The 25,398-nt window shown below is 43.0% G+C and overlaps 3 protein-coding genes across 17 annotated transcripts in view; 2 read left to right on the forward strand and 1 right to left on the reverse strand.

The window, feature by feature from the left end:
• Positions 1-13,783, forward strand: part of LOC128260166 (protein TANC2) — a 62,037-nt gene extending 48,254 nt beyond the window's left edge. For 5 of the 8 annotated variants that reach the window (XM_052992953.1, XM_052992957.1, XM_052992958.1 and 2 more), the window contains 3 exons: positions 7,944-8,421; positions 9,957-13,327; positions 13,394-13,783. In XM_052992953.1, the coding sequence (XP_052848913.1) occupies positions 7,944-8,421; positions 9,957-13,327; positions 13,394-13,714 (4,170 nt within the window). In that variant the 3' untranslated portion in view covers positions 13,715-13,783. Of the gene's footprint in view, positions 1-7,943; positions 8,422-8,855; positions 9,159-9,956; positions 13,328-13,393 lie in introns of all 8 variants that reach the window. The other 3 variants (XM_052992954.1, XM_052992959.1, XM_052992960.1) reach the window with 2 other exon arrangements.
• A 139-nt stretch (positions 13,784-13,922) lies between these two features.
• LOC128260170 (sodium-independent sulfate anion transporter) lies at positions 13,923-20,085 on the reverse strand. Of its 5 annotated transcripts, none has more exons than XM_052992966.1 (6): positions 20,007-20,085; positions 17,035-17,639; positions 16,121-16,396; positions 15,098-15,770; positions 14,858-15,037; positions 13,923-14,655 (listed from the first exon to the last, which is right to left on the reverse strand). In XM_052992966.1, exons 2-6 carry the CDS (start codon positions 17,626-17,628, stop codon positions 14,540-14,542), a joined length of 1,839 nt encoding a protein of 612 aa, XP_052848926.1. In that variant the 5' UTR covers positions 17,629-17,639; positions 20,007-20,085; the 3' UTR covers positions 13,923-14,539. The 5 variants fall into 5 exon arrangements, with proteins under 5 accessions (XP_052848926.1, XP_052848927.1, XP_052848928.1 ...); XM_052992967.1 differs by lacking the exon at positions 20,007-20,085 and adding an exon at positions 19,722-19,996; XM_052992968.1 differs by lacking the exon at positions 20,007-20,085 and adding an exon at positions 19,647-19,737.
• A 198-nt stretch (positions 20,086-20,283) lies between these two features.
• On the forward strand, positions 20,284-25,279 carry LOC128260196 (CCR4-NOT transcription complex subunit 7). 4 transcript variants are annotated; one of them, XM_052993002.1, is made up of 5 exons: positions 20,285-20,685; positions 21,502-21,773; positions 22,561-22,925; positions 22,986-23,403; positions 24,688-25,279. In XM_052993002.1, the coding sequence occupies exons 3-5, from the start codon at positions 22,582-22,584 to the stop codon at positions 24,811-24,813; spliced, it is 888 nt and encodes a 295-aa protein (XP_052848962.1). In that variant the 5' UTR covers positions 20,285-20,685; positions 21,502-21,773; positions 22,561-22,581; the 3' UTR covers positions 24,814-25,279. The 4 variants fall into 4 exon arrangements, with proteins under 4 accessions (XP_052848959.1, XP_052848962.1, XP_052848961.1 ...); XM_052993001.1 differs by having other exon boundaries at positions 20,288-20,685; positions 22,579-22,925; XM_052992999.1 differs by lacking the exon at positions 21,502-21,773 and having other exon boundaries at positions 20,284-20,685.
• Positions 25,280-25,398: the final 119 nt, after the last annotated feature.

Raw genomic sequence — 25,398 nt, forward strand, 5'->3', positions numbered from 1 at the left:
CAGGGAAATCCAGCGAGTGGAGGTGGATGGGTCATAAATGACCGACCTGACCACGACTCTCGGGTATTGGCCATGGCATTAGAAAGCCGCCACAAAAAGTGCGCATGCAATGCATTTTATGCCCAACTTGTTCTCGTTACGTTAACGCTTCCTAAACCTCAAACTGAAGTGCCTCAAAAAAACCGTAGCCGCCAAACCCAACCGAACCGCACCAAAGTGCATTTCACTTTCCCAGAAATCAATAACACCGACCGTGATATTGAAGACGCCCCGCGACTGTGATGAGTGAGAGTACCTTTATGCTCCAATCAATCCCAAGTGATGACACTCTAAGCCGAGCTCTACACTCAAAAAAGGGCTTTTTAGCAAAGGAAACTGAAAACTGAAACTAAATCCCATAAGTACATGGGATTTTAAAAGATGGGAAGTACTTCCATGCTTTTTTAACATTATAGGATATGGAAATAATTCATAAACAGTGTGTTTGAAAAATAGAAAACGTTTATATTACGTTTATATTACGTTTGTATTACGTTTATATTACGTTTATATTACGTTTATATTACGTTTATATATAATTTTCAACCGCGAAATCCACAAATTGCCCATACCATACGATTTGTGAAATTAAGCTTAAATCTGGGAAATTAGAAATATCTTAACCATACCAAACCATTTAGTGTTTTCCCATGGCTTGCTTTGTAAAGTCATCAGCAAGTCCTTAATGGCTCTTTAAATATTTATGTCATACGTGAGGTCGGGCTACCGTTAAAAACGTATATCTCTGTTAACGATCCAATCAGTTAACAAAAATGGCACATTAACTTTTCCAAGAAATATTTTGAGGTACTATGCACGTTTTCAAGAGCAAAGAAGAACCATAAAATCAATTATATTCCTTGCAATTGTAGTATTTATCGGGTAATAAAAATTAAAATTAGAAAGAAAGTGCTATTTTGTGTTGAAATACACTGTTACTGATGCACAACTATGGTAATACTTTTCGTTGGTGCAGCCAAAGAAAGGCTCATTGCTCACTGATTGACGCACAAACCGAAATACGTTTGTATGTGATCTTTTCCCAGCTTTGGCTTATTTGCTTTTATGATTTGTGTGCGCCTTCCTTCACATAGTTATAATTTTTATGGGCTGTTGTGGAAAGTCAGATTTTGGCAGCAGGAAGGAGGGAATCGTGATCACTATTCTGGCCCGCTCATGTGAAAGCTGGTGGGAAAATCAATTTGCAACTCAACGGGCTGAGAGCTAGAAGTCGGTAGCTGCTGGATGTCCAAAGTCCGATGGGTCAGATGACAGATAGCGAAAGGATTGTCAACTTTCGAAATGCCATAAATAAATGAGCCAGGCAAATAACAACTTAATTTCGCCCGGCCTGGTAGCGCTTGGCAAATGCATTTGCATTTGCATTTGCTTTTGCATTTCTAGCATTTACATTTCTAGCATACTGGCATATGGATATATTTTCTCACCCATTTCACCTAGTCAGGTGGCTGTCTCTATATCTCACCTGTTTATCTCCTCGTATCTCTATCTCTGGGTGTTTTTTCTTGGTTTAAGTTTGTGGTTTAAGTTTGGGTGTCTGGTGGTTTTGGCATGCGAGCCGCTTCCTCAAATAAATCGCACGGCATTTGCATGTTGAGAAACAATTTCTCAGGTCGTGTGTTCGGTCTTGTTGATCTGGCTGTGGATTGGATTATCTTGGACCGCAGTTGGCGGAGGCCTTTGATATGTGCCACATGGCGATGGTCATAATATTTTTGCGCAATTCGGTTGTCGTCGAGCGGCTTTTCGAGTCGATTTATCGGTCGTTAAGTAAATGCATTAATTTTTCTCACCGCTCGTGGCCATGTTCGCCGAAGTAAAGAGGCTCAGCATGCATTTTTCCCTCGGCCAGCATTGATTTATATTGCCAATGGAAAACCAAATTCCCAGCTTGTCAATTAATTATGGTCATGTAGTGCCGCCGCCGTGGACTTTAATTTCTCACTCAATTCGGCTGCAATTGTCGAAATGTCCGCAATAACTGCTGGCATGTTTCCCTCCCAACAACTTTATCTCAGCTCTTGTTTACTATATACACTATTCCCGCCGTTTGATTTGTTTACCCAACTGATTAATGTTCGGGGCTCTTGTTTATTGTGTGGCAAGCTTTTCCACTTACCAGTAGCAGAGCGAATGCTTTCACCTGACTGCCTGACTGCCTGCAATTCGATGGCAAATCCATTTCAACGTTTCGGTGATCCTAATAAAATTTGGTATTCAAATTGGGCTGACATCAGCGAGTACTCAACTTAATGCAAAATCTTAATTAAACAAAGTCTTGTGAGTGCCGAAATCACTTTGCATTGAGCTGTTTGTCTTGGCTCGGATTTCAGTGCACTCCACTCAAGTGGACAAACCCCACACGGTAAAAAATGTGTGTGTGCGATTTAATGTTATTAGTTGATATCAGATATCAGTTCCTAATTGATTTATTTTTCTCTGTGCAGTCGCCGAGACAAGGAAAACCAATTTGAGCCAACACCTCAAAGTCGGCCAACATTCTAAGCATGATTACAATACAAAAAGTGTGTGTTTAATAATGCTAGCCAGAGGATTTCGCAATCGAATCGTTGGCCAAAATGCGCCCAAGCAACTGCGGATTTGGATTTCGGATACGAGTACCAACAATACTGGGCCCCGTTTAATGGGCACTTTTTTAAACCGCCAACGAGCACGACGACTGCCATTAGATGCCGAATGCAAAGTGGGCGATTTTTACGGGCGGTTTTGAAATGCCAGTGCGTTTAAAATCGCACAAAAGCGTTTGCATGCGATTCGCTAATGCTTCCCACTAAATGATACTCGAACATTTTCCTCCATACGCGATTCGTGATCATAAACATTTGTCATGGCTGAATAATGCTGAGTGGTGTTTTGTAATGTTTTCAAGGTTTAGAGGGCGGTCCAAGTGGAAATCTTTGGATAAATTATGTGAGATATCTTGAAAACTGGTTAAATGGCACAAACTACTTAGCTTGCTTCTTAATTACATTTATTTTTATAATTACCCGTTCTACAAATTTATTACGATTTTTCTAATCAGCTTTATTAAATTTTAGTTAAATTTAAGTGCCCCACGTTTTCAAAATTATTGTCTTAGTTTATATAATTATGGGCACTTAAAACGATTTTAATTTAAGTCCAGCTTCCATTAGATCTCAAACGTTTCCCCAATTTAATTAATCTATAATGGAATCTGAGTCTTTGAGCTGCCGTTTTGACTCTATTCAATTTGGCCCGTTTTCATTGCGGTTTTCAGCAGGCCTCCACACTTGTTGACCCTCCGCTGGGCTTGTGTTGTTTATTTTATGACATTTAAACAATTATTTTTCAACACAAGCAACTGTTGTTGAAATATCATTTGATTTAACCAGCCAGTTGGCCGGGCCCACACCCTCGTGGAAGTGGCTTAAACGAGTCTTGGCCAGGCAACTCCATTGGAGTAGCTGGTGGTGGTGCTGCTGCTGCATTTGGCTGGTGTCACAATGTCTGGGACCGCCAAGTTCTGCGACGCTGTGTTGTTGTTCTCGCAAACGCCCCGCAGCTAAACATGAGATGTATATTTTATTTTTCATAATTTAAAGGAGAAAAAAATGGCAGCCAAAAAAAAAACGAACATTTTGATATGAACCTGCTGTTGTTGTTGTTGTGGCCGAAAATCGAATTGACTTGAATGAACCATTAATCTTGTTGCCAGCTTGGTGGACTCGGTCATTAAATACCGCTGCTGTAATTGCATTGCATGCACTTAGAAAAATTTAGTACATTAGTACTGCAGTACATTATTTGTAATAACAATAATAAAGTTTACCTAAAATATACAAAAGCTCATTTCTGTGCGCTTTCTATTTTAATTATAAACATGTTTATAAGAAAAAGTATATTTTCAAGGGTAATAATTTTTTAAATTAACTGCAGAATGATATACATTTTTTGCTGATTTTTTAAAGGATGCATATAGCACAACAAGTACACTCAGAAAACAATTACTTTAAATTTAGGAATAATTAACTTAAATTTTATGCGTTCCATACAAAATTTTGGAATACATGACCTAAAAAAGAACTTAAGGAAATAAATAAATAAAAGGCAAATATTCATAAAATTATGGCAATTTTTGTTATTAAATTCAACTTTTTTGTTTTTTGAGGGTACAAACTCTTAATTTTATGTGAGTTTCTAATTTTAAATTATATATAAAAACATAATAATTTATTTCTGAGTGAGTCTCGAAGTCTGTCTCTGCCGATTTTCTCAGTTTCGGTTTCGCTTTAGTTTTTGCGATCAAATTAATGCGGGTTTGTCATATTACAATTACTGGCTTTTTCTGGCCCGGCTCTGTGGCAGCTGGCATTATTACACCTGCGCCTCAATGCGACGAGAGACGGCGCAGGAGACTCCCCTTGGGGTTCCAGCCATTTGGATCCGATCCGGTTGGGTTTTGCAGTTTTCTGCTCGATATACTGTAGTTTTCTTGCTGGTAGTCAGTCGGTCAATTGGCTCGTTCTGCTCATTTGTTTGCCGGTTTGGGAGCGGCCAAAGTTCAAGCAAACGGTTGACAGTTCATAAATTTCTAACATGATTTGTTCCCCCAAAAAAATGTTGGTGTGTTCTCACGATTATAATTTGCCAAGCATTTAAATTGGTTTCAAAAGTGGGTTGGTGGAAGATCGTGTTGGGATTTAAACTAGTAATAGCAAAGTTTTTCTTGTAAAGGCTACTTTTAAGAGCTTCTAAATAATATATATATAAATATATAGAACACATTTTTTTTAATGATACCATATTTATTTATAAACCTTGCACAGCATTAAACTATTTTTTTTGTTTCTTTCGCTACAAAATACTCCATTTAATGGCATCCTGTTTGTATCTCATTACCTCCGATACTTAAATTTTAAAAAATATGATATTAATGTTTAATGGACATCATGATCGCATAACGCCTAATGGACATTGACCTATGTTCCTTAACAAATTACACTATTTAATGGCATCCTGTTTCCATCTCACTAACTCCGATCATCTCCATCCAGCGCTGCAAATTTTATGCCACATTTTCACGGTAGCCGCGGCAACTCCTCTTTCTCTGTGTCTCCGCGCGGACAAATTGCCGAGCGGGAAAAGTGAAAATCACCTTTTGAGAAGTGATGTTTTTTTTTCAATTTTCAAATTTTCCATGGCCCCATGTATGGCAGGCATAATTTGTTAATTATTTTCCAAAGCACGGCTCGTGTGCCGGCAACAACTTAATCGAAGTGATGGGGCCAATTAAAACGCCGCCGCGGGAAGCGATAAGAGATCCCAGACCCCACGACGAACTAGTTTAAAGAAAGCCTTTCCACCACACGAGTGAAAGAAAAAAAGGTGGGGCTGGGTTGGGTCTTGCTCTTGCTCTTGGTTTTGGATTGGATTGGATCGGATTGGATTGGGTTGGATTGGATTGGGTTGGATTGAGTTGGGTTGGGGTTGAGTGAAGCGCATCGAAACGGACCAAAGCGAACCGCAGCTTAATTACGATGAGATAGAGGCGGAACTGAACCCACGGATCTGTTGATCCCCAGATCGATGGATAGCAGATCAGCGCCATGGAATTCCCCAGCTGATCCCGGTAGCTCACAGATCCAAGATTGAAGCCTGCCGATCAGAGATACAGTCTGGGAGCTCATAGAGTTCGTCAGTGAAAAGGAAGGATACACAAAGCCAAAAACCAGATCGATTTAAAAAGAATGAAGTATATATTGCTAGTTAACATTAAAGAAAATTTAAGTTTACAAAGTAAAATAGGGAACCCAAATGTTTAGTTTAATAATACTTAACTCAAAGCTCTTATAAACAGAGTTTTTAAACGAGTATTTGAGGAAACCTTTTCTTCTTTCATAATAAGTAAGAAAGAAAGATCAAGTGAACTTTTTAAATTAAATTTGTGTTTTCTATTAAACAAGTATTTGTATTTAATTCATTAAATATACTTAATTCAAAGCTCATATTAAAATATTTCTTAAGCTACGATATACCTTTTTCCTGATTTAGGATATAATATTTTTAAAGAACACATCGTAAATTAAATTGTGATTTTCAAAGTTCGAACTTGCTTGTAAGCTTGATGGATAGGAATAGGCCTGTGAACTTAGTTAGTCGGTTGACAGACTGTGGGCAGACTGGCTCAGCCAAACATCCTCCAGCGGAAGTGGGCGACTCGTGTCGTGACTGAACCCAGACATCCGCTGCTGGAAGAGAACCAGAGCACTCAGACATCCGCAGGCGGAGCAACTTGTCAGATAGGTTCTTTAACCAAATCACAATCATCAAACGGGGCAAATTGAATAGCTACCAAAGTCTTTCACTACCTTAAGCACAATTTCAACAAATCTGTTAGAGCCCTAATCGATGATCTATAAAAAGTTCGATCCCTTGAGTTTCTCTGCCTTCAATTAATTTCATAACAGTCCCTTCGCCGGGTTTTTTGACCGGTTCCAAAGTCCAAAGCTCCTCCATGGATCCCAGCCACCTGCCTGCCTCCACACACACACCTCCTGCCTGTCAATTAATGGCCTCCGACTCCGTCTGGCGGAGCCAACCAATTTCATCTTATTATCCCACACAGAACCCAGAAACTGGTTCTCAGGTTCTAAATCTGTTTCTGTTTGTGTTACCGATTCTGGCCTGGTAATCACGTTTCTGAGCTTTTGGGTGCCATGTCCAGTCTCTCGGCCTACCCGAAAGAAAAAAACAAAATCGAAGGAAAACAAGAGAAGGCGAAAACCAACGCAGACAGAAAATGATTTGCAGTTCATTAAGACGAAATCCCCCCATTCGAAGGAGCCACAGACTAGACGATGACTAAGACCCCTTTCGAGGGGCATTGGTGGCGCATGTGAATGAAATTGGTTTCGGTCTGTGTCCTGTCAGATCGGAGGACAACAGTCCGCAACATGGACCGGCACTAGGCTTAAAAAGACGGAGCTGCACTCAGCAAAATAAGGTTAACTAACATGTGACTCGAAAACTACATAGCACCAAACATATTTTTTAGGCAATGACCACGAAACGTTTTGATTAATTCAAACAAGCTTTTCTTTGGCACCTATATGTTTATTTGTTAGGTTACTCAATAGCTATTAGCTAGTGAAATTTAAGCTGGCCTTTCATTTTCACAGAATATTTTAACACCCTAATTGTTTGAAGCTCTGTTTGGTTTTCCACACCTTTATGCGTTAGAAGGTATCCCCATTGCAAAATTCAAAATGTGCGAAAAGACATAAAAGATCAAGGTTAAATACACACATTTTCGTCAAGTGCCCTATTTGTCCAGTGGAAATTTTTCAAAGTGTGCCCACAAATCCAGCCTGATCTTGACATGATAATTATGTCTAAGTCGGGTGGTAAAGACCACAACTTGATAGGTCTGACAACATTTTGGTTTAGGGCTGCAACAAGGTGGGTTTTATGCCTAGAAGCACCACCTCGTTGGCTTTGTGAGTGCCTTGGATCTATGGCCATTTGAGCGCTTTCATCTTAGAATGGCCCACACATGTGACCAATCAAAGAGCAACGCCTTTCCCTTGGGGCCTGCTCAACTTTGACGAAAGCTGTGCCAAATCTACACTGAAAGAAAATTAGTTAAATGAGCTACATAAATATACAATAATAGTAAGAACATCTGATGGCTTTAAACCAACAGAGGTATTCAATTTAAGTAAAATTGTACCCTCAAAAGATATTTAAAACAAATCGTAACATAACTAAAATTATAAAACTTTTACCATTTTTAAAAGGTCTTATTACAATTAGAAAACAATAGCTGATTTTTGATATTTTTCACTGTACATTAACTTTCATCGTTGATAAGTTTTTAACTCAATTGGCACATTTTGTTGCAGCAGCACCGCCAGGAGTCGCAGTCACCGGACTACCACCACCGCTATGCGAGCAATGGCAAGCTGCCCCGGGCTGTGGCCTCTACCAATGGCAATGCATTCTCCACCGGCACCACGCAAACGGTCACCGTGGATGTGCACCACCTGAGCGGAGGAGCCGTGGCCTCCGCCGCCAAGCAGCTGATGGCCCACGGCAACGGCATCAGTGGCCACAGTCGCAGCAGCAGCCTGAGCCACAACATCCATGCGTCGGCCTACAGCGAACTGAGTGCCGCACCACCGGCCTTTGCCACTCCGCCCACGCGTAGGCGGTTCTTCAACCACAAGAATCTGCGCAGTGCCCTCACTGGAGGAGGTAATGGAGGGTCTGGTGGAGGATCAGGAGGAGGAGGAGGAGGAGCTGGCGGAGTGGGCGGCGGCCATCGACGCACTGCCTCCAATGGGGGCTGTCCCATTGACACGGCATCAATCCTATCCGGCGGTAAGTGCAGAATGGGGTTTAACTGAGGGTCAGGTTCAAGCGTTGGAATACAAAACTTGTTTAATTCTTTTGGGGAATAGTTAGTTGTTTAAAAGAAAATTTTATTGAGAAATAAGTAGCTCCCTTAACCTGGTAAACATATTTAAATATATTAGTATAGGTAAATATTCCCATATAAATATTAAATAGCAGTAGCATTCAAATTCACAAACAACTTAATAGCGCAAATGGAACCCATTTGATTTCATCACCAAACAATCTCAAAAAGAAAACTCACCTAGCATTTAATATAATATTAATAGTAACCCAATTTAAAGATTAAATTATAGTTAGAGGTGTAAGTAAAGTACAAATTTAGGAGCCCAAACGGCACCTATTTGACTTCATTTCCAAAACAACCTCGAAAAGAAAACTTACCTAGCATCCATCGTTAGATCATCCTCATCAGCATCATCACCATGGTAGCCAGAATGTGGGCAAGGAATCGAATGCCCTGAACACATCGACCTGCTCGGATTCGGCGGTCACAAGAAGGCGTCGCAAGAATGTGAGCAATCACAACCTGAAGACCTCGGCTCGCCATGGAGCCAGCAGCGAAAATCGCCTGAACAGGCTCAGTTTGGCCGGAACATCCGTTTACGCCGGTCATTTGTCCTCACTGGTCTTCGGCAAGATCAAGTCCCTGTGGAGCGTCAACTCCTCCAACTCGAGTGAGGCGGGACTGAACCAACTAGCAGGCATGGCTCCGCTCCTCATATGTGCATCCTTCTTCAGTTTCAGTTTCAGTTTTAGTCGTTTGCATGCTGCATCCCCATTGTCGTCCACTAACACCTTTTTTTCATTTTTTTTTTCAACCGTTTAGTAAATCGTTTTAACAAGTTAATGAGTTTATTAATATAATATATATAGTATAAAAATATATATTATTATTACATTACAGTTTTTTAAGGCTATTGTGTAATTTTATCAAGAGGTTTGCCAATCGAAAGTGTTAATTTTTGAAATATAAAATGCGTTTAGAAACACGCAACACTTGATTTTAACTTGTTCTTACCGATTATAAGCTCAACTTTTTCACATAAATTAAGCACTTAATTCTTAAGTTTTATAAACTCTTGAATGAGTGACGATATTTTTGTTAATTTTTTATTTTTTTAAATGTAAAAGTTAATAAAATGTTTAATTTTATGCAATTTTTTTATTAATGTTTTATTTTACACTTTTTGGAACTAAAATAATATCTAATTTCTAAAGAAGAAGAAATACTTTTTGAAACACACTTCTGTCATTGGCAAAAATAGTAATAAATACCAATAAATTGCGGTATAAATATATTTATCATATTTAATTATTTAGGCAAATCTATTAATTATTGTAATTTATATACGCTTTAAGCAATTTTTTTATTGCTGATCATAAAGACTTAAAGTCTCCTTAATGAAAACTAAATTAATAATGTTTAATAAATTTTTTGCATGCTTACCAATTGATGGTCCCCACATCTAATCCCATTTGTTGTGTATCTCCTCCCGCAGGAAGCGACGCCCTGGACCACCATGCCTCGCTCCTGAACGACAAGCTGCAGAAGGACCAGCTGCACGCCCGCCTCGGCCTGCTGCTCAACGATCCCGGCAGCAATGGCAACAGCAGCTCCAGCGGCAGTGGCTGCGAGCCCATCTCGGCCCACTCCACGACCAGCACCACCAGCAGCAGCGGCGTGGGAGCGGCCAGCACCACCACGAGCGGCTCCTCGCAGAACGTCAGTCCGGAGCAGACGCTGGCCAGCGGCGGCGGGCTGCTCAGTGGCAGCCAACTGTCGGTGGCCACCAGTCACGGGGTCAAGGAGGATGCACTGAGTCTGTGTGGCAAGTTCAAGGCCGGCTGCTCCATGCTGCACGTTTACGAGGCGCTGCCGAGCAAGAGTCGCAAGGCAAATGCCCGGAGATCGGCACGTGGTCAGCAGGCATCCGGCTCCAGCTCCTCCTCGGCAGCAGTAGCAGGTATCCAGGGATCCAGGGTGACAGCCTCCACGCTGGCAGCGGTTCAGTTGGCCCTCAAGCCGCTGTTTTTCGAGGTGCCGCTGCAGGAGCCGGATCCGCCGTACGTGGGTCGCCAGTGGCTGGTGCAGCAGCTGTCCAACATCCTGCTCGGCACGGAGACGCGGGTGGTGCTGATCAATGGACAGCCGGGCACCGGCAAGACCGCCTTCTGCCTGCAGCTGGTGGAGTACTCCTGCTTCGGCCGCCGGCAGATGCAGGACGATCCCGATGGCATCTACAGCCAGCTGCAGCTGGGCGCCCACTGTGAACGCATGCGGGGATTGGCCTCCCACATGGTGGGCTACCACTTCTGCCAGGCGGACGCCAATCTCACCTGCCAGGTGCCGGACTTCGTGCACTCCCTGGCCGCCCAGCTGTGCCAGGCCCCCCAGCTGACCGCCTACAGGGACTACCTGCTGTCGGAGCCGCACCTCCAGGACATCCTCAGTGTGCGCGAGTGCATCGCGGATGCGGAGCGGGTGATGAAGCTGGCCATACTGGAGCCACTGGCCCAGCTGCATCGGGCGGGCAAGATTCCCGCCAAGGTGGCCGTCATCCTGGTGGATGCCCTGTGCGAGGCGGAGTACCATCGTCCTGATCACGGCCACACCATAGCCAGCTTCCTGGCCCAGCTGACACCGCACTTCCCGGCCTGGCTGAAACTGGTGGCCACCGTGCGGACACAGATGCTGGAGCTGGTCAAGGCGCCCAGCTACACGCAGCTCACGCTGGACAGCTGGGGTCAGGCGCTGCAGCAGGACATGCTGGACTACATTGGCGCCCGACTGGCCGACAGCCCCGAGATCCGGCTGAATATCGGCGGAGGAGGAGGAGGAGGTGGAGGTGGCGGTGGAAGCCAGGCGGGCGGCCAGCCGCAGACGAAGTTCGTCTCGCACCTGCAGTCCCTGAGCAGGGGCTCCATGCTGTACGCCAAGCTCATCCTGGATCTCATTGCCCGCGGCCAGCTGGTCATCAAGTCGTCCAGCTACAAGGTGCTGCCCGTGTCCCTGGCCCAGATCTTCCTGCTGCACTTCAACCTGCGCTTTCCCACCGCCCGCAGCTTCGAGCAGGCCGCCCCAATCCTCAACGTCTGTTTGGCCGCCCTGTATCCTCTGACGCTGGACGAGATCTACTACAGCATGGAGGCCCTGGGCCACGGGCGCGAGTCGCTCAGCTGGCCGGACTTCATGCAGCGCTTTAAGCTGCTGGATGGGTTCCTCATCAAGCGGCTGGACAACACGTACATGTTCTTTCACAGCTCCCTGCGGGAGTGGCTGATGCGGCGCGACGAGGGCGAGTCCAACAAGTTCCTCTGCGACGCTCGGCTGGGACATGCGGCCATCGCCTTCCGGCTGTCCCGCCTGCAGGCTCCGTTGTCGCCGCAGCTCACCCTGGAACTGGGACACCACATGCTCAAGGCGCACTTGTACGGCGGCACCAGTCTGACCCTGCTCTCGCCAAGGGATCTGCAATCGTATTGGCTGGCTGGCGCGGCGGACAACATCTCCTCGTCGCTGGGCGCCCTGCGCAATGTATACAGTCCGAACTTGAAGGTTTCCCGGCTGGTCCTACTGGCAGGAGCTTCGCCAAATCACCGCACTGACTACATGGGCGGAGCTCCCATCCTCTGCATTGCTGCGCACGAGGGCATCCTGCCCATGGTCAGCTTGCTGCTGGAATTCGGCGCCGATGTGGGTCTGACCAACAGCCAGGGCTGTACTCCGCTCATCCTGGCCGCCATGCGTGGCCACTGCGACGTAGTGCGTCCGCTGGTGGCCGCCGGCAGCAGCCTCGGTCAGCTGGACATCACGCAGCGCTGTGCCCTCGTTCATGCCGCCCGGATGGGTCACCTCAGTGTGGTCAAGTACCTGCTGGCCTGCGACTGGTCGCCGCGGCCCCAATCGCAGGATGTCACCAGATCGGTGGCCCTGCAACAGGCACTGATTGGAGCCGCCGCGCAGGCGCACTGCAAGATCCTGGAGGATCTGCTGGACCTTAACGAGAGCGAGTTCGACCTGGACGTGAACGGCATGGAGCCGAGCAGTGGCGAACTGGCGCTGACCGCCGCCGCCCGTCACGGATGCGTCGATGTGGTGGCCATCCTGCTGTCGCGCGGCGCCCAGATCGACGCCCGGAATCGCCAGGGATACTCCGCGCTCTGGCTGGCCGTCAAGGAGGGTCACTGGAGCGTGGTGGAGCACCTGCTGCAGCGGGGCGCTCTGCTGGACGAGCCGCTGGGCCAGACGCGCAAGACGCCGCTGATGATTGCAGCGGAGGAAGGCCACCTGGAGCTGGTGGACCTGCTGCTGGCACGGGGAGCGGCCCGGGAGGCGCAAGATCACGAGGGCTTCACGGCCCTCAGCTGGGCCTGCTTGCGGGGCCACTTGGCGGCGGCCAGGACGCTCATTGAACATGGCTGCAATCGGCATCACGAGGACCACAACGGACGCACCGCCCTGGATTTGGCCGCCTATCAGGGAGCCGCCAGCCTGGTGCTCTACATCCTCGAGCAGGGCGGCAACCTGGAGCACATCGATGTGCATGGCATGAGGCCGCTGGATCGCGCCATCGCCTGCCGGAACATCCAGGCCGTGCAGGTGTTCCTGCGCAAGGGGGCCAAGCTGGGACCCACCACGTGGAGCATGGCCATGGGCAAGCCGGAGATCCTGGTGGTGCTGCTCAACAAGCTGCTGGAGGACGGCAATGTGCTCTATCGCAAGAACCGCTTCCAGGAGGCCGCCCATCGGTACCAGTACGCCCTGCGCAAGATCTCCGGACTGGAGCAGCTGCTCGAGAGGAATGCCATCTTCGCCCAGCTGCGGACCAATCTGCTGCTGAATCTGTCGCGCTGCAAGCGAAAACTTAATGTGAGTATATAGGGATAGTAGAGAGGGTTAACAGAAATTTGATTAACCATTTCCCTTCGTTTGTAGGAACTTGACGCCTCCATAGATTTGGCCACGCAGGCGATTGCCCAGAAGCCGCACAGCTACGAGGGATACTATGCGCGGGCAAAGGCGCGCATGGAGCTGGGAGCACTGAACGAGGCACTGGTGGACGCCAACGAGGCGATGCAGCAGGCCGCCCAGAGCGGCGTCCTCTGCGAGGTGGTCGAGGTGCTGAAGCGCATCCAGACCGAGCTGCTCACCCGGATCACCATCAGCAGCGAGGATCAGTCCGGCAGGATGCCCAGCGGCATCGGCGGCGGGGCTTCCGCCGTTTACGAATCTCACCACGAGATCACCGATCTGTAAATGTCGATTGTTGTTGTGTAGTGTAGTGTTGTACTCGTCGTATCGCCTGCGAATTAATCGCTATTCTATAACTTAAGAGCTACCCTAGACCTTACTCACTGCTATTTATTGCCTTCGAATTCGAATGTTGTTAATTTAAACAAGCTAAAACATATTTTTGTAATTTCCTTTAAAATTGTCTCTTTAATTTTGCCTACGCATGTAAAAATTAGTTTTATCCGCTGATTTATTATAAGCATCAGTTCTTACAGATAACAAATATTAAATAAATGCGAATTTTGTTAAGAAAAGAAAACTTATTTATTTCACAAATTAGTGCAGACTTTTGGGGATATGCTTGGTCACATTGGACTTTTCTTTCGAAATGTTTTCAAAATTGTGTTGCATAGTTTTGGGCTTGGCTTTAATAACTTAATGTTAGAGTTATAAAAAATCTATAAGATTTCATACAAATTCAACGAACACAGACAAAACAGATAATAATAAAACTTTTCATTTGAGAACATCTAAAAGTATAATTAAAAACAAAATTTAAAACAAATGTGTAAACCTTACGTAGATATATACAATTTAAACTTAATATATTTGAGGGAACATAGCATAGGAATGGAAAGTTGGACATGAAATGTGTTTTAAGTTAAATACCAAATTCGGCAATAGGAAAATGAGAGAGCTACAAGTGGTAAATTTATATAGCATTTCAATGAACTAGTTTTGGGGATTGCAGGTGAAGTTGCCATAAATAAGATTTTGTGCCGCAACGTATACTTAAGTACATATAAATTTAACAATATCCTGATTAGCTCTAACTTGAGCTCATTGTTTCTAAGTAGTTTTTCCATTAAGTTTACTCAGTTCAGTTGGTTCTCCGGCATCGCAACGTACCAGATGCGACTGGACAAGCGGAGCTGCGATCTGCAAATGCAGAACATAGTCGGGAGCTGGAAAAACAAAAATGCAATTACACAACGAGCTCAGAATTGGAACTAATTGAGATGGAGGGTGCTAGATGTGGCATTGTTGATTTTGGAAGTAATCAAACAGAGAAACAAGCTGCAAATAAAAGCGAAGGAAATGAGAAGCGTGAGTTTTGTTGTGCAGTTAGGATGATCAGTGTGGCGATGCTATCAAAACTAGGCTCACTTTGCTCCAAAAGGAATTCCAAGTCATCGGGGCAGTCTATCGTGGGAAAATCAATGTTGGTCGACTCCTTCAGGATCACACCGATGTCCTTGTGGGCACTCATTAAGAACAAGGGAACATTCGCCTTGGCGAGTTCCTTCTGCAACGATCCCATTCCTCGAGCTGCCGTGAAATCAAAATCTACAAGAAATAAAACATGAAAACAAATCTGAAATGTAATCTTTCGTGTAAAAAACATACCGTGCACATGTGCACAATCCAGGACAACGGGAGCGGTTCCGTGGGTGGTCAGAGCTTTGGAGATTCCCGAGCGAACCCATTCGATGGCGGGGAAGTACAGCGAACTGTGCTTGGGTCGAATCAGAATGTAGTTGATGCCATTGCTGGTCTGCAGCTTGGACACACTCAGCACGGGTCGGGCTGCCCGGTAAACCAGGAAGGCCACATCGGCACTCACGCCCAGCAGGAGGCCAATTTCGACGCCCACCGCCAGGCTCATTACAAATGTAATGGCCCCCGGGAGCAGCTCCCGTCGACTGCAGCGCCACAGCGGCCTGATGACCTCGAACTCGATCATGAATATCACCGCCGAGATGATGACCGCACTGAGGGCCGCCTTCGGGATGTATTGGAAGTAGGGTGCCAGCAGTCCCAGCGCCAGCAGAACCAGCACGCTCGTGTAGCAGCCTCCCAGGGGAGTCCTTACTCCACTCGCATGGTTGACGGCACTGCGCGAAAAAGATCCCGTCACCGGCATTGAGCTGCAGAAGGCGCCACAGATGTTGCTCATCGAAAGGGCGACCAGTTCACGCGTGGGACTCAGGCCGGCTCCTCCAAATGCCTTTGAGATGGCCACATTACCCAGCACAGCAATAATGGGCAGTATTATCATGGAAGGACCCAATTCCGAGAGCTTAAATGGAGAGAAAATTGGTTTAACCACTGCAGTTCAACTAAATAAATTAATTCGAAACCAACAAAATCAAACTTTCCAAGAATCCTACGTATTAATTAAATTCATGATTAAAACGGATATAATTCATTGTGCAGACTAAAATTGAGTTTGACAAATAATTATAATTTATTTTTTACTTTACAAAAAAGAAAAGAAAATAAAAGAAGAAAGACAATTAAAAATCAGAAGTACTACAAGAATAAAACAAGTAGACCAAGACACTAAGCAAACCATATTGTAGATCTCGATATATGATCGCAAAAAACCATAATTATTTCTTAGTTTAAATAAATTTATTAACAACTCACCATCTGCTCAAAGTTTTGCTTGATCTCGGTGCCATTTCTGTCTAGAATGGTAGTCTCGAATTTGGGCATCGAGACGTTTGGCAGACCGCTCTTGACCTTTCCGGTGAGGATGTAGGGACAGCTAGCCATTTGCTCGCACGTGCTGTAGGCCAGCACACTGGTCACCAGCACCACCAGAGCATTCCGTCCGGTGGCTATGACCCAGATGCTACCGCTTATCAGCTGCTGCGTCCGCAAACTCCGGATTCTTCCGTCCAGTTTGACGTCTTTGAGTTTCTATGGGGATTGAAAATTGATTTTATTTTTGGCTTCTTCAATAGTTTACACTTTTAATTAATTTTTGAATGGCAACATTTTTAGGAGTCACCGCTTGCATATATGTAAATGCATCTCCATTTGAAATTTAAACGCGTTTTTCTCGAAACATGTTTTAAAATTGCTGCCACTATAACTAAAAAATTTAAATTAAAACAGAGTATTCTTGAATGCATTTACTCTATAATGAACTAGGATATTTTTGATTGATTCAAAATTTTAAGTTGGGCATTGAAATAAAGACCATTTTTTAACTCCCAAAAACAGAATTTTTTCAAAGCTACGCCATTTTGTAAATTTTTAATATTTTTTAATGATTGTACAATACTTTAAACTTTATTTCCCACTTTAATTTGTTTTTGGTTTCGGTTACTCATTCGGTAGGAATCATTTCAGTAGTTGTGGTACTTTTTTTGTTGACACCTCAAAGCACCATTATTTTTCAATAGTTTTGCAAGAATAAATCGTGAAAACATAACTTATGCCAAAATTACTTCGAAACATTCTATCGATTAGTTTCATTAAAAAAATTTCCAAAAATGGCATCATTTTGTATGGGTCACACTTGAATAGCCCCCTTAATAAATGAAATAACTTACCCGCAGCAGCAACAGAACTGTGATGGACACCAATCCCAAAGTAAAGTCGCCTTTCCGCACCTGATGCAGATTTCCGAACACCGAGCGCATGGTGTGGATGAAGTCAGAGCCGGATCCTCCACGCAAGCCCAGTAAACCTTTTAGCTGCGAGGTGCCAATGATTACAGCGGTGGCGGATGTGAATCCCACAGTGACTGGCAGAGATATTAGGTCCACCAGGGCGCCCAGCTTCAGCACTGCCATGCCCAGTTCCACAACACCGGAGATGAGGCACAGCAGTATCGCGTAGGCAGGGCCAGATCCCAAGCCGGAGCCAGTGTGCCGGCTGGTCATCAGTGCCAGCAATGCCGTGGGTCCAATCGTCACCTGCCGGCAACTGCCGAGCATTGCGTATACGATGCCGCCCACAAAAGCCGAGTACAGGCCGTACTGTGGCTCCAGCCCAGCCAGCGTGGCATAGGCCAATCCTTGGGGCAACACCGTGAGTCCCACCGTCACTCCGGCTATCAGGTCCGCCACTGCATCCTGACCGGTGTAGCCGTGCAGCCACTTTAGACCCGGCAGCAGACGATAGCCCCAGTCCCTGAGGGTCATGTCTGATGAGTCTGTGGATTAAACACACGAAAATAGTTAATAATTGTAATTTTATTAATTTAGGAGATTGTGGCACAAAATTTATAAGCAACACTTATTCTTGGGATTTAGCATTAAAAGTAACCTTAATTAAATGACTAAAATTAACAACGCAAACGCAATTAACTATGTATAAGTTAAATAAATGAGAATACTCGCAAAATACTAAACTTTCAATTCTTGAATTTTAAAAAATCGCAGGTTCAACGACTTACTTAGCATATTTGGCTACGAGAAGTCTGCGTGACAGACAAGCCCAAAAAAAAAAGAGACGTCAAGAAAAGTTATTACCAAAAAGCAAGTCGTAAATAAGCCCCGAAGAATTCAGAAGAATAGAAGAAATACGAGTTTGTGGTATATCAACAAGAATAGGAACCAAACCCTTGATGATTACAAATGGCTCACTTTATAAACTAGATTGTGTAAAATTAATCAAAATTATCAGCAAACTGGTTTGGTTCTGAATTCGATTAAAACGAAATTGCTTTAATGTATTAATATCAATAAGTATCCAAAGTACGTCTGAAACTTAAAATGTTTATCATAAAATTAACACATTTAAAAGGTTTTTTTTTTTAAGTTTATCAGGGCGTTTGTAGCATTTAATCGTGTACCGTTTTAACTTTAAGAGCTCTGTTCATTTAATGGGAAATTGTTTGACTAGCTGTTCAGGGTGAGACTAAACACAATAACGCAACACTCCATTTCAAGGCATTTAGGCCAATTTCACACAACAACAATACAAATTGAAAAAGTCTAGCATCTAAACGCAATGTATTATATTTTGTTGGAAACTCACGTAGATGTTTAAACAAATGTTTTGATATTGTTCTCTGTTCGAAGGGCACGTTCTTTTCAAAAAGCCAGAGTTCTTAATTCCTATTATTTACACTAAAAACTCGAAGCTCTGGAGCAGGTCAAATCGGTTAGAGAGCTGGCCAAAGACTGAAGAATAACTGATCGGTGATCACACGACCGCCTCAATTAGCTCAACAAGTGATAGAGTTAAAAGTATTGGTTCGGGTCGCTTAAAACGTGATCAAATTGTTCGATCGATAAAGGCAAATACGAACAGATAGAGATATGTGCACATTAATTGAGTTTTACTTTGTTTTGCTGACGATCTATTTACAATTTAAAGACAATAATAAAGCGTGAATAATTTGTTTGTTATGTCATACGTATACGCTATAATAAAAATAATATCCCATCATTTTATGAAACGAATAGGTGCTTAACTAAATGGAATTTATTGCACTATAAAAAAACGAAACTATAAACTGTAGATAAATTGATTTAACAACGCTTAATGCGGTAAACATTTGCTTGGATCATAATTGTTTAGGACAGTCATTTTATCACAATTTTAGCGTGATTAAATTGCATATTGTAAAATCAATTTGAACTTTCAGTGCTGAATGAATTGTATTGCATGCTATTAGTTCCGCCAACCAATGATACTGTAATTCGGATTTGGATTTGAAATTTTTGAATTTTGATTTAAATTGGAATGGCATGCAACATTATTCATAGCGTATAAATAAAATGTTTTTTTACGTTTATAAAGGGAACGAAAATCGGAGAATTCACCTCAGTAAATTTCCCATTTCAGAAAAAAGCTTTAAGTTAGGGTAAATTTAAAACATATATAAAAGTTTTAAATTTAAATTCTCGTGGATCTAGTCTATCTTTCGTAGAACTATTGAATTTTGTTGACCTTGCAAATTCATTACTGATTAAATTCTATAAGTGAGATAAGAAAAACCCTAGCAGTATGGAAATGTTTAACTGAAGTGCCCTTATCGGCAATTTGTAACCGGAATTAATAAAGCATAAAATACGAAAAAACGTGCAACGTAAAGCGTCAAAAGTTTATTAACCCCTTGAAGAAACTGGTGAAATCCGTTCCTTCCTGGTTCATGGCAATAATATAATTGGAGAGATCACTAACATACATTTATGTATATGCACATACATACATCATTGCCGATTGTTGACAGACGGCGAGATGGAATTCTGCACATTTTATGTACTTTCTTTTTACCCACACATACCTAAAAAATACGAGTTTTTCTTAAAGCTGTCATTTGTAATAGTGTAGTTAAAGTAAACAAAACGAAAAAACAGGGGATACAATTGTTTTGTTTATTTATAACGCGAGCTAGTTTTCGAAGAATTTGCAACAACAAATGGGTCAATGCAAAGGAAAGTGGCACAAACACAAAAAACACAAAAACAAACAATGTAACTCTGGTTGCTATTTCTATAAGCTCTTATCACATTTATAAGCTTATATCACTTCATAATTAAGCTTAAAATAGTAAGGAAAGCACTTTTACCGGTGAAATCGAATTAATGTAAATAAATTTGTTTTTTTCTAGAGCTGGAGCCAAAGTCGATTTTTGGCCGATATAATCGATATAATCGAACAGCTGAAAGTCTAGGGCTGTCACGGCACAAAGTTAATTCACAACGCTGGCGCCCTCTAGGCGGATGTTAAAGCGAACTATCCGCAGTGCCGCATTTTACAACACTGAAACGAATGCACCGATTATTTCTTTTATTTGCAATTGTATCCAAACTAATGTTAAACATATACACCTTACTTACTTTTAAAATTAAACACTTTTACACAGGCACACATTTCCTTAAAACTCAAAATTTAAAACAATTTCCACCCAAAAAGGAGGTAAAACCGATATCGATATTTTTGTACCTTGACGTTTTCCACCACTAAAATCGTAAGACGGGCAATTTTTTTATTATGGCACTTGCGCGGCTCGCAAACAATATTTGCTGATTAAAATCTATTGGAAGTTGCTGCCAAACGTCGAGGGCTCTTCAAGTTAAAGTCCCTGCATAATAGGATTGCCGCAAGGAAAGCAAAAGTGCCGGAGACCAGCCGTTCATTCCCCGCCGCCTACTTTACCAGCGCAAAACGAGGAGACGCCGATCGGAACATACAGTTTGTGAAATAGCTAAAATCCACATAGTCCGCCATCGTATATTATGAAATGGGTAAGCTGCGAGGGCAAACGAGTGGGTGTACGGATTTTCCGACCGGTGGGCCCGTTTCCATTGCCTTGATTTCCATGGCAAAAAACTGCGAAATGCAAATGCATCTTCAATGCCGCTGCATGTGCGTGTGTATGCGTGTGGTTGCGGCTAGTGTATGTGTGTGTGCGGTTTTTTTAGGGCGTTCTAACTGTTTTTCTTTTGGGTTCATTTGGGTAAAAATTAAACGGATTTTGTGACATTTTCACGGTTACCTTTAGGTGAAATTCGTCAATGTATTGTTTAAAAAGTAATGAAAAGCATTGGCTTTCTGCGATTAGACCCAGACTATTGTAACTGGAACAGGAAACTCTAAAATATGGATTACATGGTTTTCGAACATCGAATATAATCGTAAATAACAGCGAGACCTTTGAAACTAAAATATTTCAAGTTGTTTAGAGCTTTAGTTTCGTAAATATCTGCCCCACACATTATATTTTAAACGTACTACCATCACAAAATTTTAAATCTTATTAAGATTAAATAAGGACAGTGCTATTCACAAATCAGGTATTTTAAGGGCACTTGACTATAACTTACATTTTAAACTTCAAGATTACTTGATATATTAAATTATGACTTGTAACGAGATTGATTTGGCGGGATTAAGACCTCCTTTTTTAACAAAAATTCTCTCAGCTCTAATAAAAATCCAAAATTACCTCAATAAGAAGGTCTAAAACCAAACTAAGATTTTTAATTAAAGCAAATATAATATTGTGTTTGTGCCACAGCAATCTTGTAAAATAAACAATGCCTAATGCTGTCTATTTTCAGCATCAGCTTCAAATATCTTGTCTTATGTTATCTCAAAGTGTGTTAATGAATGCGATACGATTTAGGTGTGATAGAGTCCTGTAAGGGCAGAGTTCAATTGTACATATATATTCCGAATCCCCTGCATTTGATCAAGAGCATTGCCTCAGAACCAAACCGTAATACCATTTACCCAAGAGGAACTTGTTGCTTGAGGCTTGGTTGTAGGTCAGTGCGAAGAGGTGGCTGATCCGGCGACGAAGAGTGCGCACCAGGCGACGACCGGCGACGATGTAAGTAGCGCCTATCGTAACCCCCATCACTCCAGTAACCACCTCCAAGCAAATTTTCAAAATCGATTCCTTCACGTGCCTTTGTTTCGTTATTGTTTGATTATTTCGTTCTTCTTTCGTATCAGCAGCAAAATTGTAGCACTTCTAACAGCGATATTGGCCAAACCTCAATTACAAACTCTTGTTTAGTTGCGCTAACGTGTTTAACCAATTGGTCCAGCTATTTTATTATGTTGCTAACCCTTAAGATCCCTCACAAAATACACACAAACACGACACACTTGGATATTAGAAATTGTTATTTAAGGATGGAAACTCTTTAGTATTAATGAAATTATTTTGCAGATCGGCAAACTAATCTTGATCAGTGCTAAATTGTTAAAAACAAAAACCCATTCAACTTGTTTTTAGTGAATAGATTGTATTAAAATCATAATTTGAAAACAACTTCCACAATTTGAAAGATTTAAACAATGAATATATATATATATTGTTTATATATATATATATATATATATATATATATATATATATATATATATATATATATATATATATATATATATATATATATATATATATCCGACAATATATATATTCTTGTTAAAATTGATGTACTCAGTTCCAAAAAGTATATATATATTTATTAATACTGTTTTTCAATCCATTATACTTAAAAATGATTTCTTATCAGCCCCGATGGGTTTCCAAAACATACACTCTCACACATAAAGAATATCCACCCGAAAATGATATACATAAATAACACCAAGTCGTTTTGAACCAGAACCAATACCTTTCACAGACAATGCCTTCGGCCATCAGTGGCGCGGCACACGGCCAAGTCCACATACCGAGCAACGAGGAGTGCGGCATCCGGGACGTGTGGAAGCATAACCTGGAGGAGGAGTTCCGCACCATCCGCAAAGTGGTGCAGAAGTACCACTATGTGGCCATGGACACCGAGTTCCCGGGCGTGGTGGCACGACCCGTCGGTGAGTTCCGCTCCACGGCGGACTACCACTACCAGCTGCTGCGCTGCAATGTCGACCTTCTGCGGATCATCCAATTGGGTCTGACTTTCATGGACGACGATGGGAAAACGCCGCCCGGCTACTCGACCTGGCAGTTCAACTTCAAGTTTAACCTGAGGTGAGCTGGATCTGCTTAAGCGATAACAGGGGGTTCTATCATCATCTTTCGTATCCCTAGCGAGGACATGTATGCGCAGGACTCGATAGATCTGTTGCAGAATTCTGGCATCCAGTTCAAGAAGCACGAGGAGGACGGCATCGACCCCATTGAGTTTGCCGAGCTGCTAATGAGCTCCGGCATTGTGCTGGTCGACAACATCAAGTGGCTGTGCTTCCACTCCGGCTACGATTTCGGCTACCTTTTGAAGCTGCTCACGGATCAGAATCTGCCCTCTGACGAGAGCGAGTTCTTCGAGCTGCTGCACATATACTTCCCCAACATCTTTGACATCAAATATCTGATGAAGTCCTGCAAGAACCTGAAGGGCGGCCTGCAGGAGGTGGCCGATCAGCTGGAACTGCGTCGCGTTGGCCCCCAGCATCAGGCCGGTTCCGATGCCCTGCTTACGGGCATGGCCTTCTTCAAAATGCGTGAGGTACTGCACACACATGATTTGCACTTTGAGCTAGAAGCGCCCGTTGTACTCTTTCCCTACCTGCTTGAGCACACCATGAACATGAAGCCGTCGGTCAGCCGGATCTGCCTGCTGAGCCGTAAGGCCTACATCGGGGGATGTCCCCCCGATGACTCTGTGATGATCAGCAGTGGCAACGGCACGGGCAACAGCAGCTCCTCCTGCGACCCGCTCACCTCGAGCTCATATATGGTCACGCCTCCCGCCACTCCCGGTTCACCGGAGCGGGATGGCTCATCGCTTTCTCACTTGCCTTGCGTCTGCTCCGATACGTTGACCCAGACTATTTCGGACTATTAGAAAGTAGTGTTGTTGCCCTGCCTTTGCCACTACTAACGTATCTTGCCTTCGCCCATCATCAACATCATCATCCAATAGGTTTAAGGTGGTTCATGGTTGTCACAACTCGCCCATTTTCATACATACATCACATATGTACTTAGTTATTTATATCCTGCAGCATCTGCAGTGCCAGTGAGCCGCAATTTATGAATGAAAACCATAATTTGAAGTGTTTTGAGTTAGTTTAAAACTGTTAAAACCATGTGAAACATGTCTATTAGCTTTAAAGCTCGCGGGACGAAAAGAAAACAGAAATGGATTGAATGGAAAATTAAATGAATTTGAATTAATTTTCTTTTACATTTTTGTTTATATTCTTTGGTGTCTGGGCATTGCATACGCAATCTTAAGCATCTTGTTGTTTTCAAATATAATTCATACGGCATGACTTCTTACCAATGGAGAAATTTGTCTAATTTGCCTTAAAACGGTAATAACTGCTTTACTTTAGTTTTAAGTTAAAAGAAAGAATTTAAATTTGTCAAATGAATTACTGAATTTTGTTTCGCAATTTTAAATGCTTTGCTGTCATAAATTTATACACAGTTTACTGTGCTTATCAGCGTAGCAAGTGCTTAAGCTGCCAAATAATTTTAAATTAACAAGAAAATTGCAGAATAATTAGAAGAATAACAATCTAAAATAAGAAAATTACTAAATCTCCATCTAACAACATCGGTAAACGGTATGTAATTTAATTTATTTATAAGTAGGACTCCCCAAACTGATTGGGTGCTACCATTTAGATTTGCTGCTGTAGAGATTTATGTGCTTTCAATGCTTTATGGTGTTTAGGCTAATAGATCGCTTAGCTCAACATTTCAGCCACTGCTTGGTTCTGTCCCATTCCAAACCCAGACACAAGTTATATGCCCGCCTAATGGAACCTTACACCCTTTTCAGATGTTCTTCGAGGACAACATCGACCATGCCAAGTACTCCGGACACCTGTACGGCCTGGGCACCTCGTTCATCGTCAACGGCACCAACTTCCACGAGAGCAACGGGGAGACGAACAGCGCCTCATGATTCGTGCTAATGGGCAACGTGGTCGTTCACGACCGGAAGTTCGAGCAGGAGGGATTAGCAGCGGGTCCGCCGGCCTCGGTGCAGGCCACACCACCTGGCCAACCCCTCCTCGCCGCCGCCACCACACCTTTGCAATAATCTGCCAACAGCCACAGAACGTTCCCATTTATACACATTTACCCCGTCAGCCATAAGCTAATCTCTTGATGTTCCCACGCTAGTTCAGAAAAAAAGGAACCGTAAAACGCAAAAAAAATTGCATACAAATATTTGTAAAATGCAAAAATATGAGAGAAACCTGCTAAACTAGAACAGATTCAATTTCAAATTCTGCATGTCTTAAATGTGTTACGAATACAGAACTAAGGTAACTAAGCTTATATTGTAAGCCAAAGGGCAAAATAGAATATTGTGTATTTGTAAAAAAAAACAACAATATATTTAAAACTTTTTAATTTAGTGTAAACCAATTTTGTTTCTTTTTTTCAAAGGAAATATTGAAATTAGCCAAGTTTATTAAGGATTAGGGAATATATCCTCATATTCATCTGGGTTTATTTCCAACATTTGCCGAAAATCAAATAT

The sequence above is a fragment of the Drosophila gunungcola genome, assembly GCF_025200985.1.
Source record: "Drosophila gunungcola strain Sukarami chromosome 3L unlocalized genomic scaffold, Dgunungcola_SK_2 000014F, whole genome shotgun sequence".
Taxonomy (NCBI): domain Eukaryota; kingdom Metazoa; phylum Arthropoda; class Insecta; order Diptera; family Drosophilidae; genus Drosophila; species Drosophila gunungcola.